Source organism: Cololabis saira, chromosome 13 (assembly GCF_033807715.1).
Source record: "Cololabis saira isolate AMF1-May2022 chromosome 13, fColSai1.1, whole genome shotgun sequence".
In the NCBI taxonomy this organism is placed as follows: Eukaryota; Metazoa; Chordata; class Actinopteri; order Beloniformes; family Belonidae; genus Cololabis; species Cololabis saira.
Genome location: NC_084599.1, coordinates 39,148,343 through 39,170,702, shown reverse-complemented (window position 1 = coordinate 39,170,702; position 22,360 = coordinate 39,148,343). Strand labels below are relative to the sequence as shown.

At 46.4% G+C, this 22,360-nt stretch overlaps 2 protein-coding genes across 3 annotated transcripts in view; both read right to left on the bottom strand.

Annotated features, from left to right (window-relative positions):
- Nucleotides 1-219: 219 nt before the first annotated feature.
- stil (STIL centriolar assembly protein) lies at nucleotides 220-17,963 on the bottom strand. Of its 2 annotated transcripts, none has more exons than XM_061738855.1 (16): nucleotides 17,608-17,963; nucleotides 16,456-16,563; nucleotides 14,161-14,276; nucleotides 13,888-14,075; nucleotides 12,204-12,448; nucleotides 12,039-12,122; nucleotides 11,874-11,960; nucleotides 8,410-8,569; nucleotides 8,225-8,325; nucleotides 8,045-8,153; nucleotides 5,519-6,541; nucleotides 4,105-4,204; nucleotides 3,800-4,010; nucleotides 3,618-3,708; nucleotides 2,599-2,882; nucleotides 220-1,023 (listed from the first exon to the last, which is right to left on the bottom strand). In XM_061738855.1, exons 1-16 carry the CDS (start codon nucleotides 17,685-17,687, stop codon nucleotides 462-464), a joined length of 3,549 nt encoding a protein of 1,182 aa, XP_061594839.1. In that variant the 5' UTR covers nucleotides 17,688-17,963; the 3' UTR covers nucleotides 220-461. The 2 variants fall into 2 exon arrangements, with proteins under 2 accessions (XP_061594839.1, XP_061594840.1); XM_061738856.1 differs by having other exon boundaries at nucleotides 3,618-3,705.
- A 3,026-nt stretch (nucleotides 17,964-20,989) lies between these two features.
- Nucleotides 20,990-22,360, bottom strand: part of LOC133458805 (cilia- and flagella-associated protein 58-like) — a 31,682-nt gene continuing 30,311 nt past the window's right edge. Inside the window, exons 17-18 of the mRNA XM_061739007.1 lie at nucleotides 21,307-21,431; nucleotides 20,990-21,183 (exon numbers count right to left, since the gene is read on the bottom strand). Of these exons, the coding sequence (XP_061594991.1) occupies nucleotides 21,072-21,183; nucleotides 21,307-21,431 (237 nt within the window). The 3' untranslated portion in view covers nucleotides 20,990-21,071. The remainder of the gene's footprint in view (nucleotides 21,184-21,306; nucleotides 21,432-22,360) is intronic.

Genomic DNA, 22,360 nt, shown 5'->3' with positions numbered 1-22,360 from the left:
GAATATGAGCAAATTTGGGTTATTCAAAGGGGTTATTGGTGTTTACATGGCCGTGTGCAACCGGGTTGTTGCTAATATTCGGGTTTTAAAAGGGTTATTGATGCATGGAAACACAGTCTGTGGTTCCATCCTTAACCCGTGACCCCCCCCCCCCCCTCCTCCTCAAGACTCAAAGACAGTTCCGACTTTCTACTTCAGTTTATTAAAACTTTATTCGTGAAATCATAAATATTAAAAAACTGTGCAAAAGACAATTCACATTTTAAGAAAAAGGGCTCAAAGAGAAAACACAGATAAAAACACTAGACTGAGGAGACCACACTGACCCGGGCGGGTCGGGTCCAGGACCCCCCCTCCTGGGGGGGGTTCTCTGCAGCACCAGGACCCGGGTCACATTAGAGTTCATGTAGAGGTTTTAATGCTCTGTGCAGGACGGGCCGGTTCTGGCCCGGTCCCGGCCGTCAGAACAGCTTGGGCAGCTGCCTGAGGCGGCTCAGGTCCAGGATGTTCCCCAGCGAGCCCTCGGGCTGCCGGTCCGGTCTGGGCCTCCTCCTGGAGCAGTTCTCCTTGTCCTCCGAGCCGGGCCTGGAGCCGGAGCTCAGCAGCTGCATCTTGGGCCGCAGGTCCCGGATCAGCTGACTCTGGGGGAGGAGCTTCACGTTCAGGGCCTCGGCCAGCGGCTGGCGGGCCGACGCCCCCTGGACCCCGCCCTCCTCCTCCTCCTCTTCCTCTTCCTCCTCCTCTTCTATCAGGCCGTACTTCCTCATGTACTTCCGGGTGGCCAGGGACATGTTGCTAGGCGACAGCGTTGAGTCCCGGGAGGAGGACGGCGTGGGGACGAGGCGGGGGGCGTGTCCTCCCAGGGACAGCCGGCTGAGCTGGGAGTCGCTCAGGTAGCGCAGGGCGATGGCGTTGGCCTCCAGGCTCAGGTCCACGCTGCCCCCGGGGAACAGGGCGCTGGCCGTCGGCTCGGACACGCTCAGCCGGGACACGACCGCCGCCGGGTTGATGCTCGCCAGGGTGCTGACGAGAGACGCAACAGAACCAGAGTCAGTCACATGACTCCACCTCCTCCTGTTCTTCCCCCTCTACGTCTCATCTCTATGACGTCACAGCTCTGCGGTAAACGCCGGCACCGACTAGGGATGGGCGGTATGGACTAAAAAATGTATCACGATAATTTCTGGCATTTATCCCGATAACGATTAAAATGAGGATAAAAAAAATACCAATTCAACTCCACCTTTTCAACTATAAATCTATCACCACATTCAGTCTTTGGAGCCCCCAAAACACTGCTCTAAAAGATACTAAATACTACTAAACTACACCAATTATTACACCACTCTGGTGGAGACCTCAGCAGCAGCTGTTATATATAATAATGTTATATATAATAATATATAATGTAAAATATATAATAAATTACTTTTATTGCCATCCTTTGCACTCACAGTTTTTTTGCAGACTCTGCATATAATAGATGATGTTTGCTCCTCGTCACTCTTTTTAAATCCAAACCAGTTCCAAATAACGGAGCTGGAGCCTCGTTTAACAACGAGCTCCTCCCTCTCAGATCCGCCTTCCGCCATGTTTGGGAAGCCTGATTTATGGTTCTGCGTTAAATCGACGCAGAGCCTACGGCGTATGGTGCGCGTCGCCGCGTACCCTACGCTGTAGGGTGCGATTTAACGCAGAACCATAAATCAGGCTTTACACAAAAACGTCAGGTTTGACCAAGTTAGATTTAAGACATTTTAATACCATTTTCAAACCAAATTTAGGACCAAAAAGACACTTTGAACCAAATAAATGCACTTGAAACGTGAGCTCACTTATGTTACTTGGAGCACTTGACACAAAACTCTCACACACAACTCAACTTTCAACGTTTACAGCAAACCTTTAAGCCTCGCCGTCATCTTTGGGCATCTAAGCTTTCAGCGCCATGGGAAACTGGAATTTGAGCCATTTTTCACTAGATTTAAATTTACCGGTACTCATATTTGCTTGCCGGGTCTCGAAACTACGCCGACTAAGAAATTCAGCGATGAGGTTGAGGTTGCCAGATCTGACAGGTTCCAGCCCAAAAGAGACGTAAAACCCGCCAAAATAATGAAAAACCAGCTCAAATCTTATATTCTCGATGTTAAAATTGTAAATTATTAAATGCGTAATTCATTTCAAGTCATAAGCAAATGAAACTTCACAACACTAAAAGTTCAGGCTCCAAACAAAGACTGCAATTAAATTGAGTAAATCAAAGCAAATAAAATATGAGTGCGTTTATTGTGTAAGTTTCTACTTTTCTCGGCCATAATGGAAACTTTTTTGTTAATAATTTCTCCTAAATATTCTGTAAAAACCAGGAAAAGCAGCCCAAATTTTATCAACATGCCCCGTCCTATTTTTTTCAGCCCAATTGGGCTTAAACCCGCTCAACCTGGCAACCCTGACTGAGGCGTTGTCAAGCAAGCACATCTCTAATAACAGGTAACCTGATATATTTTTTCCTCAAAACGGTTAAATAAACTTTTCCTCTTCAAAGTGTAAGAAAACTTTTTAATGATAACTGGATAAATTCCCTGTAACCAGTACCTGGCGCTCTCCACGGCTCTCAGTCGGGTCCTCTCCGTCTCGCTGAGGTCGGTCTCGTTCATGTCAACGCCGAGTTTCTGCAGCTGCTGCAGCGTAGCTCTGATCACAGGGTCTTCTGGACTCCTCTGCTCCTTCTTCCTCTTGGATGAGGATGAGGAGGACTGGGAAGACTGGGAAGACTGGGAGGATCGGGAGTGGCCAGAGACGGACGAGCTCCTCCTCCTGGACTCCTCCGCAGCTTCCTGTTTGCTGTCAGACTCTTGGAGGCGGCTGTTGAGCTGAGTCTGAGGAGAAAAGTGATAAAAGTTAATAATAAGAAACTGTACAAGTTTACAAAACCGCAGATAAAAGTTACAAAGAAGAAGAAAAGATGAAAGAATGGCCACGGTTACATGATGTTTTTTTAATTCGGAATTAATTATTCCAATTTAAATAATTCAGAATTAAACTATTTTCCTTCGAGTTTACATGGAAAAAGAAATTCCGAATTGAGGTTTACATGGAAAACATGTTTGTTCGGCTGTATCCAATTCCTCTTAAGGTCTGGGGGTTGGGAAGGTTCTGATTGGATAGGGGGGGGACCGGAAGTTACGTCTACCCGGAAGAAAAACAAACTTGCCGCTACAACTTTGAAAAGCTCACAATTTTTATGTTTCCTGTTGCCATCTGTTCTTTTAATAATTTCCAGGTCCTCCAAGCTATTTATTAAATAAATGGTCTCTGCTCTTGACCAGCGTTTACTGCGTGCTGCCATCTTGAAACTTTGATTGGAAAACCAGTCCAGTGTGGAATATAAGCGTCATGGAGACAGACGGGATGGAATCGGAATAAACCAGCCACTTACTTCGGAATTAAGTTTAATTCAGAATGGCCATTTTCATTCGGAATTAGGTGTTTACATGGTCAGTTTTACTCATTTTAAAATCAGATTTAATTTTAATTCTGAATTAAAGAGGAATTAAACTTCCCATGTAAACACACTGAATGAATCTAATGACTCAAAAATAAGAAGAAGTCACCATGAGGTTCTGGTAGAAGTCCTGCTCGTCCTGGGCGGGTTCGTACATGCTGACACTTTCCCCCAGAACCGGAGTCTGCACGCCGCTGGTGCTGAAGAGGATATCGGGTCAGACACCTCAGAACCAGAACTCTTTTCAACGGCATAAATGGACATAAACACAGTCCAGGTGTCTCATTTCACCTGTGCCGGCCGGACGGGGAGCAGTGAGCAGCCTGTTCTGTGATGTCACCGTCCTCGGCTCCGCCCACAGGGGATCTGGCACTCTGGTCATGTGACGAGGCCGAGGAGCTGGAGGAAGGTGATGAAGGTTTGGGTGAGAAGGGATGAGGAGGAGGCTCAACGTGATGAGCTGGAGGCTGCACCGGTCCGTTCCCCCAGAACAGACTGGCACCTGAAAACAACAAGAGTGAGATAAAATAAAAAAATAAAACCAAATCACTGTGACAGACGTCATGCAAACTCCCTATGTGCGTCACCGGTCTCACCCGTCTCCACGGCGATGCTGGCCGTGCTCCGGGGCGTCGGAGCCTCCACCTGTCGGCTGGACGACTGGATCTTCCTCTGAGCCTCCAGCAGCATCTGGACCTGCAACCCGACAGGAAGCAGCGGCGGGTGAAGCATCAGTACCGAGACACGGGTTCTGGACCAGGTCTGGGTGAACTTCAGTTCCCAAGTCAAAACGAAGGATAATATTAAGAGTTTTTGGCCGACAGTCTGGCTGTGGCTCTGCCTACATCACATGCCTCCTCTCTGATTGGTTGCACGGTTTCTTTGAGGTTTACTGTGTTTAAATCAGGGATTCTCTTAACTTCCTCCGCCGTGCATCCCTCCACAGGAAACCATCAGGTAATTAAGATGAATACATATACATTGTTGTGTATTTCCAGTGTTTATTTGTACGACAGGTGGAGGCGGTCTGGAGCGAGGGGTCAGACTCTACTCACCTGGGCCACTTCAGGATTAGGCAAGAAAACCTAAATACATTTATTATTTTTCTTCAGGCTCTCGGCGGGTGGGAATTGATCACAAATTCGTCTGTTTGGAGTCGCCATTGAGGAACCAGAGACTTAAGGCAGACGGAAAATTACTGGAGTCTGCCTGTTCCTTTTCAATACAATTGTTGATTCTATAATCTGACCTTGACAGGGCAGCTTGGCCCGCTGCTCCAGTCACAATCTCCCTGGTGGAATGAAAACAAGGTGCTCTGCCCCCACTAGCCCTCCCCCTCTCCCAGGAACATCTGTGGACCTGTTTCAGAACTGTACCGGGCCGTCTGATAACATCAAGGACAATGGCCGAGGAGCAGCTCTGGGGCGAAGTTTCACAGACGTACCGCTCACACACACACACACTTACTGATAAGCACACCTCCCTCATTCTCAACGCCTTCCCGGCCCCCCCTCTTATCAGCCCCCCCCAACGCAGTCTCCGGGTTTCGACCACCACGAAGCCGCGGCGATCACTTGGATGCACCGTGCCGGGATCCCCCTGCCCTCTGTGCGGGTCTCTGTGGGTGTCGCTCTATTCGCCGTGCAACTGTCCGTCACGGAGACAAGATGGCTGCCGCGCTCCAGAGGCCTGATGGATGCAAGTCTCGTTCAAGTGTAATATCTCGGAAGGATTAAGCTATGAATTCTCAAACAATGGTGTGGATAGACTGAAAATGACAACGGGGGGTTTTAACGATAATTATAACTTCTAGAGGTGGTGCAGGAGCTTGATAGACAAATACTGTATAATTACAAAACTGTTGAAGAAAACCAGCATCCACTGGGTGGATGGCATCACGTCGCAGGTAACAAACAAGTTCATGAAACATGTTGTTATGGTCCATAAAAGTGTCTAAATCTGAAGGAAACGTATCTGTATGATCTGCTGAGGAGCTTAAAGGTTTGTTACCTGAGCCTGCAGGAGGCGGAGCTGCTGGTCCTGATGCAGCAGCAGCTGGAAAGTGTCCGGCGCCACCGCCGTCCCCCCCGGATCACAGCAGCGATTCAAACACGAGGGCCGGGGGAGCCACGGGGGGGAGGCGGGGTCAGCCGAGGCCGGGTGGGGGTGAGGAGGAGGAGGAGGGGGGGGGCTACAGGGGCAGGGAGGGGCAGAAAGACGAGAGGAGGGGGGAGGAGTGTGGTGGTGTGTGGAGAGAGGACTAGAGGGGTTGAAGGGGGGAGGAGGTGAATTATGCTGATGAGACGGAGGAGGAGCCAGGTGAGTGAAGGAGGGAAGGAGAGCCTGACAGGTGGAGGTGGGAGGAGGAGTAGAAGGAGGGATGCTGGACGGAAGATAAGGGTACCGTTGTGAGGAAGGGCGTGAAGGAGTGGGGAGGGGGGTGGAGGGAGCGTTCTGATAGGAGGAGGGAGGAGGCGGGGCTACGTGATGGCTGGTAGGAGACGGTGTGGAGTGGAGCTTGGAGGAAGGAAGTCTCTGCTGATGGGAGGAAGGAGGATGGGGAGCAGAGTGATGGGAGGAAGGAGGATGGGGAGCAGAGTGATGGGAGGAAGGAGGATGGGGAGCAGAGTGATGGGAGGAAGGAGGATGGGGAGCAGAGTGATGGGAGGAAGGAGGATGGGGAGCAGAGTGATGGGAGGAAGGAGGATGGGGAGCAGAGTGATGGGAGGAAGGAGGAGAAGAAGAGTGCTGCCGGGACAGAGGTGCAGCAGCAGGGTGGAGGACCGGAGAGGAGAAAATGGGGGTGCAGTTGTTGGTTTGGGCGGAGCAGCAGCCGCAGGGCTGCTGCAGGTTGGAGTGGGGGGTGCTGTGACGATGAAGAGCAGCAGAGGGAGTGGAGGAAGAGGTGGATGTGGAGGGAGGAGCCGGCGGCCTGTGGGCGGGGCCAGGGTCCTGCCCCGGGCCCTGATTGAAGGAGAAGTTGGCGTCCATTAGCAGAGAGAGTTCAGGGACGGAGGGCTGAAGTCTTTGGATCTGAAACAACAACAAAACATGAGACCTCCGTCTGCGTTTTTAAGTCTTTTTATACACTTCTGGTCTCAGTCAGGACTCGGGCAGCAGGTTCTGGACTAACAGCAGCTGGTTGATGGAGGTTCTAGGGACCGGTGAGATCAGCGTTACAGTCGTCCAGTCTACTGAGGATCCGATAGACCCTGATCCAGTTACCCGGACCAGAACCTGGTCTGAGTGTTACACGGCTCTTATTATCTGGAAACAGAGACGTTTTGATTCCTTATGATTCTAGATACTGATGCTGGTCCTCAGGTTTTGGCTAAAACTGAATACGATCCATTATTAGTCTTCTTTAGTAAATTAAATTTACTACCAGCCTTAAATGAGTGTCAGATGACCAGAACATCCGTCACACCTGTTTCTTTCTTGCCCCACTGGCAGAGAGTTTTGCTTAAAATGAGACCAATGTCATCTCAGGGTAACTCCCCCGATACGATCCACCTCAGTCCACATTAGTCCAGTTGATACAAAACCAATGAGGGAATGCACATGACGTCACAGATGCGACTTCACAGCGGGTTTCGCCCACTGAGTGTCAGAAAGACTGAGTGTCAGAAAGACTGAGTGGCAGCGTAAACTTTCAGTTTGAGCAACTGGAAAACATCTAAAATGGGAAAGAGCTGTTGTGCGATCGACTGTACTAAGAAATCTGAGTTATCGTTTTACAGACTGCCCAAAAATAAGCTTAAGAGAGACAAATGGATCACTGCAATTCACAGAAACAACTGGATTCCAGGCACCGAAACGTGGATTTGTGGTTCCCATTTTGTATCAGGTAATGTTGGATTTTTGGGTAGCTAACGTTAAACGGTCAAATCATAAAGTTCAGTGTCCTCATCACTTTAATTTCTACAACAAATCCTGCCTTGAAGTCGGACCAAGCGTCAGAACCTTTGTATGTCTTCAAGCTTTGCTTCGTGTATTTCCCCGGCGTAGAAATTAAGTTCATATAAATATCAGGAAACTGGATTCGTGGCCAAATATTAATGTCCATGGACCACTGGTTCTTGGTAACTGTACCAAATATTAATGTCCATGGACCACTGGTTCTTGGTAACTGTACCAAATATTAATGTCCATGGACCACTGGTTCTTGGTAACTGTACCAAATATTAATGTCCATGGACCACTGGTTCTTGGTAACTGTACCAAATATTAATGTCCATGGACCACTGGTTCTTGGTAACTGTACCAAATATTAATGTCCATGGACCACTGGTTCTTGGTAACTGTACGGGTCACTGTCAAGTCCAACTGCCTTTAATTTAAGCCCATAATTTGCTGTTATCTCGTCTTCTCCACTAGTTGCAGCTGTTTTTGCCACTCAGTGTGAGTAAGGGGGGGGTCCAGTGGTGAAGTGACGTCAATGCATTCCCTCCATTCAATAACAATAATGATCGTCGCTTCACCAAGGAAACCAACCGATCACAGATATCTGAGCACCCAGCAACACTGATGGCCGACCTGAGCAGCGGGGGGGTGGGGGCTCGGGGTCGGCCGGGGGGAGAAGTCTCCGTCCTCGACGCCAGAGTCCTGGTCGCTGACAGAGAGCCGAGCGGCGGGTGGAGGCGAGCTGAGGAGACAGAGACACGTGAGCTTCACCGTCTCCTTCCTGAGTTCCTCCCTGAGACAGAATCCTCAGACCTGCTGAAGGAGGTCTGGGCCGCCCTGAAGACCTGGGCCTGTCTGCTCCGGTCCTCCGGAACCAGCTCGACCTGCAGGGTCCGGCCGGCCGCCGGCGCCACCTGCTGACACCAACACAGCAGAACCCGGTTAGTCCAGGACGTCAGAACAACCTGCAGAACTTTAAAACCCGCCGTGTGTTTAACCTGGTAGAGCGTGGAAGACTGGGAGGCGGTCAGCAGCTGGCAGTCCAGCTGTGTGCCCGGTCCCGGTCCTGGTCCAGAACCGTGACACTGGAAGAACTGAGGAGCACGGTGGGTGGAGCCGAACACGACGAGGAGGAAGCAGCCGCTTTCTGAGAGAACCCTGAAACGCAGCGGAGCGAGAGGTGAAACACCGACGGGAGAGTTCTGCTGCAGCCGGCGTCCGGCCGGGTTCTGGGCCTAAACCCACCGGTACTGGTCCACCAACACCAGGGATGTCCCCATCAGGTTCTTTTGGACCTGATCAGAGTCATTTGATTTTGAATATCTGCCGATACTTTCATAACACATTCAAAAAAAAAAAAAAAAGGAACAAATGCTACATAAACAGATCCAGGTTGTCCCCCATTTTTATCTTATTCACCTTATTTTATCATTTAGCCCTTAAACAGTAGTTCTTTTCGAGGTAGCCTGAACAATAAAGTAATAATAGGGCAAATTTAAACATAAATTTGAATTAAATTAAAGCAGCAGCTCATCTTAAATTACCCAGCAGGCATGTAAACAAATAAGTAAAATAAAAGAGCATCAGTGTCGTAAAGTAAGGCAGTAATGTTCTTTTTAGACTCTTACTTCTTTCTGTCCTTTTCTGGCTTAAAGAATAAAATATTTGTCTCAAAAGGAAAAAATGCAGGCACTCTGGTGGCTTGAAAAAATTTAAAAAACCTTTATTTGACTGGGTTACATACTAAAAAAACACCAACGCGTGTCAGCTTACGCCTTCCTCAGGGTGTATGGAGACAAGAGACAATCAAACAAAATTAAATAGAATTCAGTACAGCTGTGGCTCCCCAGGTCTCTGCAATGCTCCTCCACGCCTGAAGGAGGCGCCGGCAGGAGCACCCAGATATTCTCTGAACAATCAAAAAAAAGGAAAATTAAATTGACTGATTGTAACTTATCAACATAAACATAAACATAAATATGCCATTCGTACCAAAAATGTGAACTACCCAATGGCCAAACACTATATGGAGGCACAACACACAGATGACTCTACGAGTCTCAGGGATTGAGGTGATCAGTGTCGATGCAAGGGGTGGGGACAGAGTCAGGCGCCTCAAGCAGAGAGAGGCTTATTGGATTCATGTCCTGACGGCCACCAGCTTCCCTGGCCTCAATGAGGATTTTGACCTTTCATCCTTTCTATGATTTAGTAATTTTTGTTGTATAATTATCAGTCTTCTGTTGGGTTTCTTTGTTTGCATTTATATTCACATTGCTCTTCTGTTTTGTCATTACTTTTCAGGCCATTTTGTGACTTACTGTCATGTTTTGTTTAAAGGAGGGGAGATTTTCTCTATACATTTAGCTTTATTATTCTTTGTATGGTCTTCATTTTGGTACTCATGATTCACGTTATACTGCTACACTGTGTAACTTATCAACAGTCAATTTAATTTTCCTTTTTTTGATTGTTCAGGAAGCAGAATATCTGGGTACTCCTGCCGGCGCCTCCTTCAGGCGTGGAGGAGCATTGCAGAGACCTGGGGAGCCACAGCTGTACTGAATTCTATTTAATTTTGTTTGATTGTCTCTTGTCTCCATACACCCTGAGGAAGGCGTAAGCTGACACGCGTTGGTGTTTTTTTAGTATGTAACTCAGTCAAATAAAGGTTTTTTAATTTTTTCAAGCCACCAGAGTGCCTGCATTTTTTCATTTTGAGATTACTGTTGCACCCATTGCAAGAGCACCGGTGGTTGTGGGGACACCAGCAGCGCTCCTGTTATTCTGTTTTTTAATAAAATATTTGTGTTTGAAGTAGCCCTGGGAGATTTAAACTTTACCTTTACCGTCATTCACTGCGATGACCGACGCCAGTTTTCCCATGTCGGTAAATTCAGTGTTTTGATTAAAAAAAAAGAAAATAAACATCTTTTTGTCTGTTTAAACTGTTTGCTGATAGGCTGGTTTCATTCCCCTTTAAGCGGGCGTGTCTGTAATCACGTGACTCCGCCCGTCCAGTCTGAACGAGAAAGGAAACCCAAGAAAATGGCTGATGGTTCAAATGAAGAAGCGGCTGATATAACAGGGCTGTCTAGCGTGAGACTCACGCATTTCAACAAGTTCACACTCTCTCACGCCACACGTGGAATTTCTCATGCTGAGAAATTAACCTCACCTTAACTCCCACAGCCCATCTTACAAACGAAACACTACTGTGGGCTGAGCTCTCAACTCAATCCCGATCAGAATTTTTTAGATCCCAATCATTTGAGTTTGAGTATCTGCCGATCCCAATTTTTCCCGATCCGATCACTTTTTTTGGCTCCCGGTACATTTCCGATACTTTTTCCCCAATCAGATACATTTTGGCAATTAACAATTGCTTATCAGCTCTGGTGCCACAAAATCTAAAAACATGAAATTGTAAACTAAAACAAAAAGTGCAGAATAGTGCAATAACAAAAATAAATAAATTTAACTTCAAAAGAGGTAGTTGAATAACATCCAGTCAAACTCACAAACACAAGAAAATTAAAATACTTTTTGGCTTAAAGGAGCATGAGGCAGGATTGTGGCAGGATTTATGAAAAAAATTCATATACATTTTAAGTTTTCTAGTAATAATGTCAGATGAAGCGTTCCAAACCCAAAAGAATGAGCCCTCTAGTGTATTTCTCCGTTGCCTTGAACAGGCTGTGTGCTGCAAAATGTGCTGCAATTCGGGCCCAAATTTCCCGCGCTGTCCTGCGGATGTGACGTCACATGACGCTGCATGCACGTTCTCCCCGTTCTCCCGTACCGGCTTCGCTGTTGGCTGCAGTACCCCCAACGGCCGTCGTGGTGAAGGGTGGCGCTAGAGAGTCTCATTTCTTAAAAGGAGCCTCAAGCTCCTTTAACCTTAGTGCAACATTCTGAATGGCATGAAATGAATAGCAGCAGCTTAATGAACATGAACAGATATAAAATTTCACAATTCAAACATGTAGACCATGTTAGCTTCCACCGGCCGGAAGTGACGTTAAATTCAACGATATATAAAACGATTTAATATATATTAAAAACATTAATAACTAGGTATGTCCCGATACTTTTTTGGCCGATACCGATGTTTTGAAAATGCCGTGATCGCATCACACTGTGTTGAGAAAGCAAGTCCTCATTTTCCTGAACGCTCCGTTGAGGAGACGACACAGACAGTTTTCAATCACCGTTGTAACTTAACTTATAACGTAACTTATTTGCCTCTGCTGTAACGCTGCTGCGCAGATCACCACAAACAAACAACTTTATCGAACTCACTTTACATGATGCAGCCCACACTCCGTACCCCCACCTCAAGTCCCCACCCAACACCGTCTACAGGACGGGCCTCCATAAAAGGCCTGTCCATAAAATGTTTCCTCTCCTACTTGACGAGGGCGTTTCCCCGCGGCGGGACGATAACAGCTCCGTCACTCACCTGTCCTTGAGGGAGGAGCTGAACATGAACCTCAGGCTCCAGGCGAACACCTGTGGGCTGTACACGTGCGTGACGCCGCTCAGCCAGCTGCAACGACAGGAGAGAAGTTTCAGCAACGTGTTCAGATACCGTTGGTGCACGTTCACGACGGGGATCCAGACTTACAGCCCAACGAGCGGCAGACTGCCGGCTTTGGGATCCGACTCCAGCAGGAGGACCAGCTTCCTGGTCTGGTCCATGGTCAGAAACCTGTCAACGAGACAAGCAGTGTAAATGTGGGCCAGGCCGACCCGGCTCCTCCCCCCCGCGACGTGGGCGGCGGCATCTCACCCTCTCTGTCGGCCGGTGGGCTGTGGCGGCCGGCCGACGCTGACCAGACTCCTCAGCAGGGCGGTGGGGACGATGGGGACGGCTCTGACCGGCTGCACGTCCACGGCGGCGGCGGGACAGACGGCCGACCAGCTGAGACTGACGGCCGCGGCGTCGGACTGCTGAGAGCAGACCATACGAGCTCGGATCTTCAGCAGCTGACACAGATCCAGGGTCTGTCTGCTGCTCACCAACTGCTGCAGAGCCTGAACCAAACACATCCTCAGCATTTATTATCTCTATTTCATATTATTACTGAACAATCTAGTTTCAAAACAATCCTAAACACCTAATTTATTTATCTGACAACTATTGCGACTGTGATTCAGTTTTACCCCTTTTCCACCAAACCGGTTCCAGGGCTGGTTCTGGTTCTCAACTCGTTCAACTAGGAACCAGCTGACAACTGATTTGTTTTTCCACAGCTCGGTTGCTAAGGGGAGCCACGTCATTACGTCTCTGCAAAAGTCAGTTACGTTGCTGCGTTTGTGTGAAAGTTGAAGCAACAACAAGGTATCTGCTCTAATAGGACTTGGTCCCCGTAGCTCCTCCGTGGACACGTCTCTAATGGCCCCTTTCCACTAGTACCTACTCAGCGCGACTCGACTCGCCCCGGTTTTGTGCTTCTCCACTAGAGGTGGAGGCGAGTAGATACTTTTTCTGTATCTATTCTGCCGAGGTTCCAAGCGTGCCTAGTCGGCCTGCATCTGATGTCATCACACTACAGGCCATCGATTGGTCGGGGGGCCGTCAGACGTTTGAGTCAGGAGGTGGAAATCAGCGAAAGAGCTACTCGCGGCTTCTTGTTCATTTTATTCCACCAGCAACGGCAGCGCAAAAAAGTCTGTTTCATGATCCAACTCTGAGGTGCAGATGTTCATAAACCTGGTGGCTGAGGAGAGAATTAAAAAGCATCTAGACAGGTGATAGGGAACGACCAGATCTACCAGGAGCTCTGTCACTTCTCAGCCGCTCACGGCTCCCAACAGACTTTTCAGCAGGGCAGAAACAAACAAACAAAAAAAACAAAAAAAGCGTTGCCGCTTGAAGCTTCTCTCACTCTCATTTTTTAACTTTATATCGAACACAGGTCACAGACCCAGCAGGACATTCATCATCCTCCTCCAGGTTCTACATCTTTAGTGTTGTTGTCTTCTTCATTTAGATCACACAATCAAATACGTCACAGCAGCTTCTCCAACCTCCTACTTCTCATCTGGGTGTCTAAAAAATAAAACGAGGGCAAGGCGAGTCGAGTTGAGTAGGTAGGTACTAGTATAAAAGCGCCCTAAAAGACAGGTTGTCTCCTCCTCAGACCCATGATGCTTTGCTGCATCCAGATTCATTCTTATTTGAAAATGTCTCCGTCTCCCAGTCTTGCTATTACCGTTGGTCTAAATAACTCCACCCCCTCCGCTTACGTAAGTGGTTCTTTCCTCTAGTCCAGCAAAGAGTTGGTGCTACCTTGGAACCGGTTCTTCTGGCCCGGAGCCAGTTCTTTGTCAGTGGAAACAGAAAGCCCGGTTCCAGACTCAGCACTGGCCCAGAACCAGAATCAGAACCAGCCCTGGAACCGGTTTGGTGGGAAAGGGATCTATGTTTCTCCAGATTTTCAAACACGTGTTGCTGCAGATGTCGCCTTCACCTTGAAACTCCGATGCAGCTCCGCCTCTGATTGGACGACGGCGTCAGGCGCTGCCTCGGGCTGAGCGGAGAACAAACACGGGACCAGGACGTCTCCGGGAAGAATCGCGGCCGGAACCCGGCCTGAGGATCCGGCCTGCTCCCTACCCGGATCGAAGCGGTCCAGCGTCACCACGAGCCCCTCCTCATCTGGACCACAGAACCAAACAGAGAACACAGGGATCAGGAGAAGTCGGGACCAGTCAGGGTGACCCGAGGGGGCGGGGGGTCTGACCTGCATCCACAGACACTGATCCCAGGAAGAAGAAGTGGAGGCGGGGCTTGTTGCTATGACGGGTGTGACGTTGCGCCAGACGGAGGGCTTTTTCCAGGAGAACCACACGAGGCTTCCTGCAGACAATAATCATCATCATCATGTTGACTCACTAATCTGCACAATAATCAGTTCTTTTTTTTTATTGTATTTTTATATTTTGATCACAACAAGAGGGGTATACCTTAGATACATAGAACACAAAACCACCACATCTCACTTCCAATAAAAAATTAAGTCAGTCAAAGTCCATACACACCAAGAAATATTTCTTAGTGCTATAATCATGCCAAATATTCTACTCATTGCACTAATTGAAAATACCATATCAATGACTCTGAAATAATAATTAAATAGTTAAATAGTCTTCCTACAATACTTCATGATGAAGGGGACAAAAAAAGTAGGAGACAGTTCATATCATAATTTTCTTATCCTAAGTTGGGGCTGGTCCGTTAAAGAACCAAAATGATATCCAAACATATACCCTAAAAACAAAACGGAAACAAAACCAAAAACCTAACAAAACAAACAGACATAAACGGTGGGAAAACCCCACTTAAAACAAACAAGACAACAAAAAAACACAAACCATTGCTCTCAGGTCCTATCATTGCCTTACATTGACCTACGAAATTCTTAAAGTCAAATTCTATATGAGATTGCCATATATACACAATAATCAGTTCTGACAAAGAGATAATGAAACATGTGGACCTCGTCGTTGCACCGCGGAAGAAGCGTTGCCGGGGTTTAAATATGGCTGCGTGACGGAGTTGTGAGACTTTACTCTCAGTCCAATCAGCGGCCAGCAGCCTGGTGACGTACTTTCAGCCCGACTCAGCTAGGTTGGAACAGGGAGGTACTAACCGGTACCATCACCCAGAGGAAAACCCTTAAAACGGAGCCGAACCGGTACCAGTGGAAACGTAGTATTACTACTTCCTCATCAGAGCTATGGAGACGGAACTGGTTTTGTACCAGACTGTAAATGTTTATTTTCTGCTGGAAAAGTTGAACATTTTCAACATGAAGGTCAATGGATCCAGACCCTGGTGGGAGGTAGAGATGCACGGATCGATCGGCCACCGATCGGTATCGGCCGATAATGGCCCAATCAGGTTTGATCAGAGTTGTCAAAATAGTTCAAAGCAGGCCAATCCGATGACGTTTACAACAACAAACCGCCACCAGCGTGTGCGTTCCAACATCTCAGACCAGGGTCTCCTAAAGGGGCATGACCGTCTCTACAAAACATCAACACTGAAAATGGCGTCGTCAGTATGGGAGCTTTACAATGTCCGAAAAGGAAAACAAACTTGCACTTTGCAAGGTGTAAAGGAGATACCCCGAGGAGGAATTTTACAACAGAATTTCAACACAACGAAGCTGATAAGACATTTGAAAGTTTCTCACATCAAGGAGTATATAAAGAACAGGAGCGTGCAGCAACGGCACTAACTCAGCTGAACATAACAGAGACCATTAAACAACAGAACTACATCGTAAAGGTAATGGATTCATATGCCTGGATCATCAGCTGCTTTCTGTTGTAGAAGAAGAAATCAGGTTTAAACGCCTTGTTAGCTGCTCAAATCCATGGTACGCGATGCCAGGTCGTAAATATTTCACTGATGAATGACCACCAGTTATACCAAAGTATATACAGTCACATCCAACCTTTAACCCTCACGCAGGACGACAGTCGTGTCAGTCGGCTGCACGAGCGACATTTGGATGTTAGTGTGAAGAGTTTTGCTTCACTCACAAGAGTTTCCTCACATGCGGCAGATGCTATCATTAAAGCTTTTGCAATACTTAATAATTAATTTTTATTTTAAGATTGAATTCCTTTTTCCACAGGACAACTAAGCTTTATAGTTTACAACTTGAATCAACTCTAAGTCGTCTCTAAGAGTCTCTAGAGTGAAATTTTGCACATCAGCCTGCAATAAAACAGTCAATTCATGATACTCTCTCATCTCCTCATTTTTATACCTAATAATTCAATGTCAGTGTTGTACATGAGACAACACTATTGACGGATTTATGGATTTCACCCTGTGATCGGAAATATCAGAATCGGCAGATACTGCTTTTGGTGATCGGTCCTCAAAATCGTGATTGTTGCATCTCTACCTGGCGGCCGGTAGAGGAACCGTATTTCTGCAGTTCAAAACTGCACAAGTGTAAATCTTTGAAGCTGAAACGGGATGTTTCCTCGTGAGGGTTAACGGCGAGCAGGTGTGCGTTTACCTGCGTGAGCAGAGCTGGAGGCGGAGCTTCTCTCCCGCGGGGCTGCTGTCCCACAGAGCTGATCTGGATTTGGGGAAACTCAGCTGAGTCAGCGAGTTCGCCGAGACCCTGAACAGAAAAGATGACGAGGTCATGATGTCAGTTTTTACAAGTTATTTCTTCATCTAAACCAGATCTGAATGTTGGTATTTTAAGATTTAAAGTGACTTAGTAATGAAAAATAACAAAATGAGTTTCCACAAGTCTAAAAAGCTTCATAAAAACAATTAAAACGTGGACTAAAATGAACTTCTCTCGGATGTGAGTGTCGCCATGATCATGTGATCATCTGTGCAAAAACATTTCCACACATCTGAGTAAAAACAGCTGTACTGAAGTGTCACAGCTCCCTCGCTGCAGATGCAGTGTGGGACTTGGACTGAGCCGTGACGCCTTGTCTAATATTCAACAATAAATAACCTTAAAGAAGCGTGGGTGTTTCCAGACTCCCTGATCATGCTCCAGACGTAAATATGGGATTCACGAGTATTTGGACAATGAAAGTATTTATGATCTTATCTTAATACACCACTACAACGGGCTCAAAATAAAACAATCAAGATCTTGTCGAAGTGTAGACTTTCAGCTTTCAATTTAAAAATTCATTCATTCATTCAATAAAAATATGGTATATAACTTTACAAGTTAAAATTACAATTGTGTGAATGTCCAAATACACAAGCCCCAAAAAATTGAGGTTGTTCACTTAAAACGTGTGTAATTCTTGTTTAAATGTGATGTTTGCCAGACATGGTAAAGATGAAAATACACACTACATCATATGTATATTTAAATGTCATTTATTGTTTGAAACTATCCTCCTTTGGCGTTGGAAAGCAGTAAATAATGTTAAATGTCTGCATCTAATTCCTTCATAGAAATCCCCTTGATTTTACCTTTAACTGGGTTTTTGTCTGATCTTGGATAAATAATAATACATTTGAAGGAGAAACTGTAGGTGTATAATTGTGTCTGAACGGTGTAAAAGTCTTAAATAACCATCAAACCTCTTTCTGAGATGTGGAATAAAAAGATAAACAGTTTGTTTTCAAGATAAAACCAACAGTATTTTGGTCCAGAGTAAATGTGTTAAGCTGAGTGAGTTTAATTCACCTTGCTCTCATGTTTTCTGGAGTAAAAACCTCTCGCAGGACGCCCCTGGGCAGGGCCTGGAAGTCCACCGGGCAGCTCATGACCGTCAGGCCGACGGAGAGGCGCCTCGCGCGGCGTAGCAACACAAATCGAGTCCCCGGTCTCTCCTCTAGCGGCGGATAACGGTCGCAGCTGCGCTTCCTCTCCAAAACACCGCGATACCTGCTCTTTCTACGTCGGTCCTTTAAACCCGCAACTCTTTAACCGTCTTCATCTGATTCTGATAGACACATTTCATACAAAAAAAGATGAAAATAAGATATAACGTAAAACGCAGTTTGATTTGGCGCCGTTTCCAAACTGCGCTGGCGCGGCTTGAGCCTCGACCAATCACAGCGCGGCTTGAGCCTCGACCAATCACAGCGCGGCTTGAGCCTCAACCAATCACAGCGCGCCGTCTCCTGCTTCTTCTTCTTCTTCTTGAGTTTTATTGGCGGATCGCAAACAACTTTAAGGTGCATACCGCCACCTATTTCCTCCCTTCTGTTCCTTTCTGTATAATTCTTTGTTATGATAGACTTTTGTATTTTGTGATATCCCTGTCCTTTCTGATCTTCCTCCCACCTTTTCTGCCATATTTCCATTCCTTTCTTCTTTATTACTGCTTTACCTTCTCCTTTTCCTAGTGGAACTGGTATTGTTATTTCCTTTTGCAGTGCCATTTTTGCTCATTTATCAGCACCCTCATTCCCTGTTACTCCCTCATGTGATGGTACCCAACAGAACTGTGTATTCTTAGTAAACTATGATAAATATCTATGAGTAAGTCTTCTCTGCAAGTTGTTGTTGACATACTTTCCAAAACAGCTATTGAATCTGTGCAACCACCACCTTATCAGGACTAACCTCTTCCACCCACTGTAACCCAATAAAGACTGCCACCATTTCTGCTGTATCTGATTGTTGATTATATAATCTTTTGGAGATATTTACATCGATGCGCCGTTTCCTGCTTCTTCTTGTTGAGTTTTATTGAGGAAACATTACCGCCATTACCAAAAGCCAAAGCAAGAAAAGTCCTCTACTGGCCGGGCATGTCACACGACATAGGGACGATGGTGGAGAAATGTGTGCAGTGCCAACAGCTTCAGCCACAACAGCAGAAAGAGCCACTCATCACACATGATGTCCCAGAGCTCCCATGGATGAAAGTTGGAGCTGACATTTTCCAGCTGAAAGGTCAGTCCTATCTTTTGGTAGTGGGCTATCTGACAAAATATCCTGAGGTGCTGAACTTGCCTGATCTAACAGCTCATTCGGTAATTCAGAAAATTAAGTCTGTTTTTGCCAGGCATGGGATCCCCAGTGAGCTGGTGGGGAGTTCAGACTCACACACTCCAGCCCAGGATATCCGCGGTCTAATGGACTGGCCGAGAGGACCATAAAGACTGTGAAACATGCACTGAAAAAAGCGATGCAAACTGGCACAGATCCACATCTGGTGCTGCTGTCACTGAGGAACACGCCAGTGACAGGACTGAACATGTCACCTGCACAAATGCTGATAGTTAAAGTGTCAAACTTTACAGCAGTGGGATCCAGTAGGTTAACAAACGGGGCAGGAGATTTATTTTGTCCACATTGGCCTCGATACAGAACATATCCAAACATCTCTTCATAAAACACGTGTGTGACGTCACGCAGGTTTGTCCAGTAATTTACGATCTTTGTTCGAGACAGCGTTGCTCCGGCGGCTCGGGACAACGCCCACTTGGTATGAGTGAGTTCTCCCCATCTAACCCTCTAAACACACGCTTTCCGACCAGTCCACATGCGTGTTAGAGCTGCAACCCAGGCCATGCGGGATCCAGCGGGTTTGCTGCTGTCAACGCTGCTCTCGGTGAAGTTTTAAGGCCCTGACACACCAACCCGACGTCGCCCGCTCTCTGCCGACTGCTGTGTCGGCTTGCGTCGCCTGTGTCGGGCTGTGTCGGGCTGGATCGGGCTCACTAGACACACTGCAAATACGACACCCGATGGCACACTAGCACGTACGTTCTGCGCATGCGTGAGAGGTAATTCCCCTCCATACCAGCAGGCAGCGGTAGTCTGTATTCAGGGGCTCAAGGAGGAGAACAGCGCTTTTTTTTCAAAGCTTTATTGAGAAAACACAAGTGCAATACAAAACAGACAAACAAAACTCTGTGTAGAATTACCGCTGGTTGAAATAAATCATTTAGGAAGATAAATGTTGGTTTAATAGATGAAATCTAACAGTTGTAGCTACGCCTGTTAAGAAATTTGCTCCGAAAATTTCAGGATTTTCTGCCTGCCGGCTCCGGAGCTGATTTATGGTTTTGCGTTAAATCGACGCAGAGCCTACGGTGTAGGGTACGTAACCTACGGCGTAGGCTCTGCGTTGGTGTTACGCAGAACCATGAATCAGCCTTTATTCTGGCGCGTTTTGAAAAAGACAAGCGAGTGATTATGTACATTCACTGAGTTAATATTATGAAATTAAAATATATATTTCTCGCTAGAAATGTTTTTTTTTTATTCAGTCCGCAAATGACGACGAAAAGCATTCTGGGAAATTCTGGGAACAGCCAATCACAGAGTGAGCTGTTTGACCGACGGCCGACGGCGATTCAACATGTCGAATCGGCTGAAAAGCTCCCGACGGGAGGCCGACCTGTGGCGACGTGCGGGACACACCGGGGAAACTAGCCCGACAGACGAGCACCGACGCTCACCGACGGCCCGACAGTCGAAAATCGGCTTGGTGTGTCAGGGCCTTTAATGTTCGTGTCGGAGCCCGGAAGCTGAACTAGCAGCGTTAGCTGAAGGTTAGCCTTCGAAAAAAAGGCTGTTTTTCTGCAGCCGCAACTCGGATTAAACACCTCGTCCGCGAGGTTAGGCTTTATCATATCACCCCTAGCAGCCCTTGAGTACCAGTTTGTGTACACCCCTGCTGGACAGTGGGCCCCGAGGACCAGGGTTGAGAAAACACTGGTGGATGCATACAGTCCACATCAACACGTCTCTTTATTTTTAGAGAAACAAACAATAACTGGTGGATGCATACAGTCCACATCAACACGTCTCTTTATTTTTAGAGAAACAAACAATAACTGGTGGATGCATACAGTCCACATCAACACGTCTCTTTATTTTTAGAGAAACAAACAATAACTGGTGGATGCATACAGTCCACATCAACACGTCTCTTTATTTTTAGAGAAACAAACAATAACTGGTGGATGCATACAGTCCACATCAACACGTCTCTTTATTTTTAGAGAAACAAACAATAACTGGTGGATGCATACAGTCCACATCAATACGTCTCTTTATTTTCAGAGAAACAGTCATTGTCTTATAAAACATATAGTTTTAGTGGATAAAGTTAATAAAAGGAGATCTCTCAAAGATGATATTAACAATGTGGAGTGAGCAGACTAAAGCAGCTTATCTGGTGATGCTCATTACTGTCCGACAGGCCAATGGATCCCGAATCCTCCCCCGGTTAACTGTGGTCTGCTGGGCAGTGGGGGCAGCGTTCCAATCTTCTCCACTTTAGTTCTGGTTCTCTGCTCACTTATGAAACACATAGAGCTTGATCAGAAGAAATATAACCATTACTATGTGTATAAAAAGTACATGTTCCTTCAATCATAAATGTCCTGCAACATCAACACTGGAAACACAGATGAACCTTACCTGACGAGCTTCTTGTTGCCCAGATACTTCTTCTTAATGTCTGCCAGGTCATTGTGGAGTCTCTCATTTTCACTTTTGTACTGGTCCATTTGTGATTCAAGCATCCTCACCTCTGCTGTCAACGCCTGTAAACAGAAAACGCGAGACACTGATGCCCACTGAGCTATCCTGAGCTAGCTATTTGACTCTGAGCTCACTTTTATTCCACATATTAAAATCATAACAAAGATAGGTTTTTACCATCTTAAGAACATAGCCAGAGTCCGCCCGTTTCTCTCTCAGGCTAGTATGGAGGCGCTAATGCATGTTTTTATCTCATGTCGTTTAGATTATTGTAACGCCCTGCTCTCTGGTCTTCCCAAAAAGAACATGTATAACCTACAACTATTACAGAATTCAGCCGCACGCGTGCTGACGAGGACCAGAGGGCGGGAGCACATTACACCTGTTTTAAAATCACTGCATTGGCTCCCCGTGCGCTTCAGGATCGATTTTAAGGTTATTTTACTAGTTTTTAAGTGTCTTAATGGTCTTGGGCCTTCTTATTTGTCTGCACTACTTTTACCCTGAGGTCCTCCGGTGCCTTTTAACCATACCAAAAGTTAGAACCAGGACACACGGGGAGGAGGCATTCAGCTATTATGGTCCCCGATTGTGGAACAGCCTCCCGGAGAACCTCAGGGCCGCAGAGACTGTTGATGTTTTTAAAAAGAGGCACAAGACCCATCTCTTTAATCAGGCTTTTAACTGACTCATTTAACTCTTTTACATTTTTTATGCTCACCCCTATTTTTATTGGATCTTACTGCTCTGTTTAATATTAATCTTTAGTTTATCCTATTTTATCATATTTTATTTTGTTTTATCTCAATGTTTTATCTAAATGTTTTAGTAGTTATTTATGGTCTATTTTATACATTCTATTGTCTTATTCTTTTAGTTTTTAATGTCTTTCTTTTGTAGACATACTTTTAGGATTTTATGTTATGTTATACTTTTTAAACTCTTTTAGTGTATCTTATCCTGCTTTCTTGTAGCTTTTAGCTCCAGTGTT

Bases quoted from the DNA above. Each gene is read 5' to 3' on its own strand.
- stil (XM_061738855.1), bottom strand. From the start codon at position 17,687: ATGAGCTGCCCGGTGGACTTCCAGGCCCTGCCCAGGGGCGTCCTGCGA. The intron at 4,205-5,518 runs GTAACAAACCTT...GTCGGGTTGCAG, and splicing joins TCCGCCTCCTGCAGGCTCAG to GTCCAGATGCTGCTGGAGGC. The intron at 2,883-3,617 runs GTGACTTCTTCT...TTTTCTCCTCAG, and splicing joins ACTTCTACCAGAACCTCATG to ACTCAGCTCAACAGCCGCCT.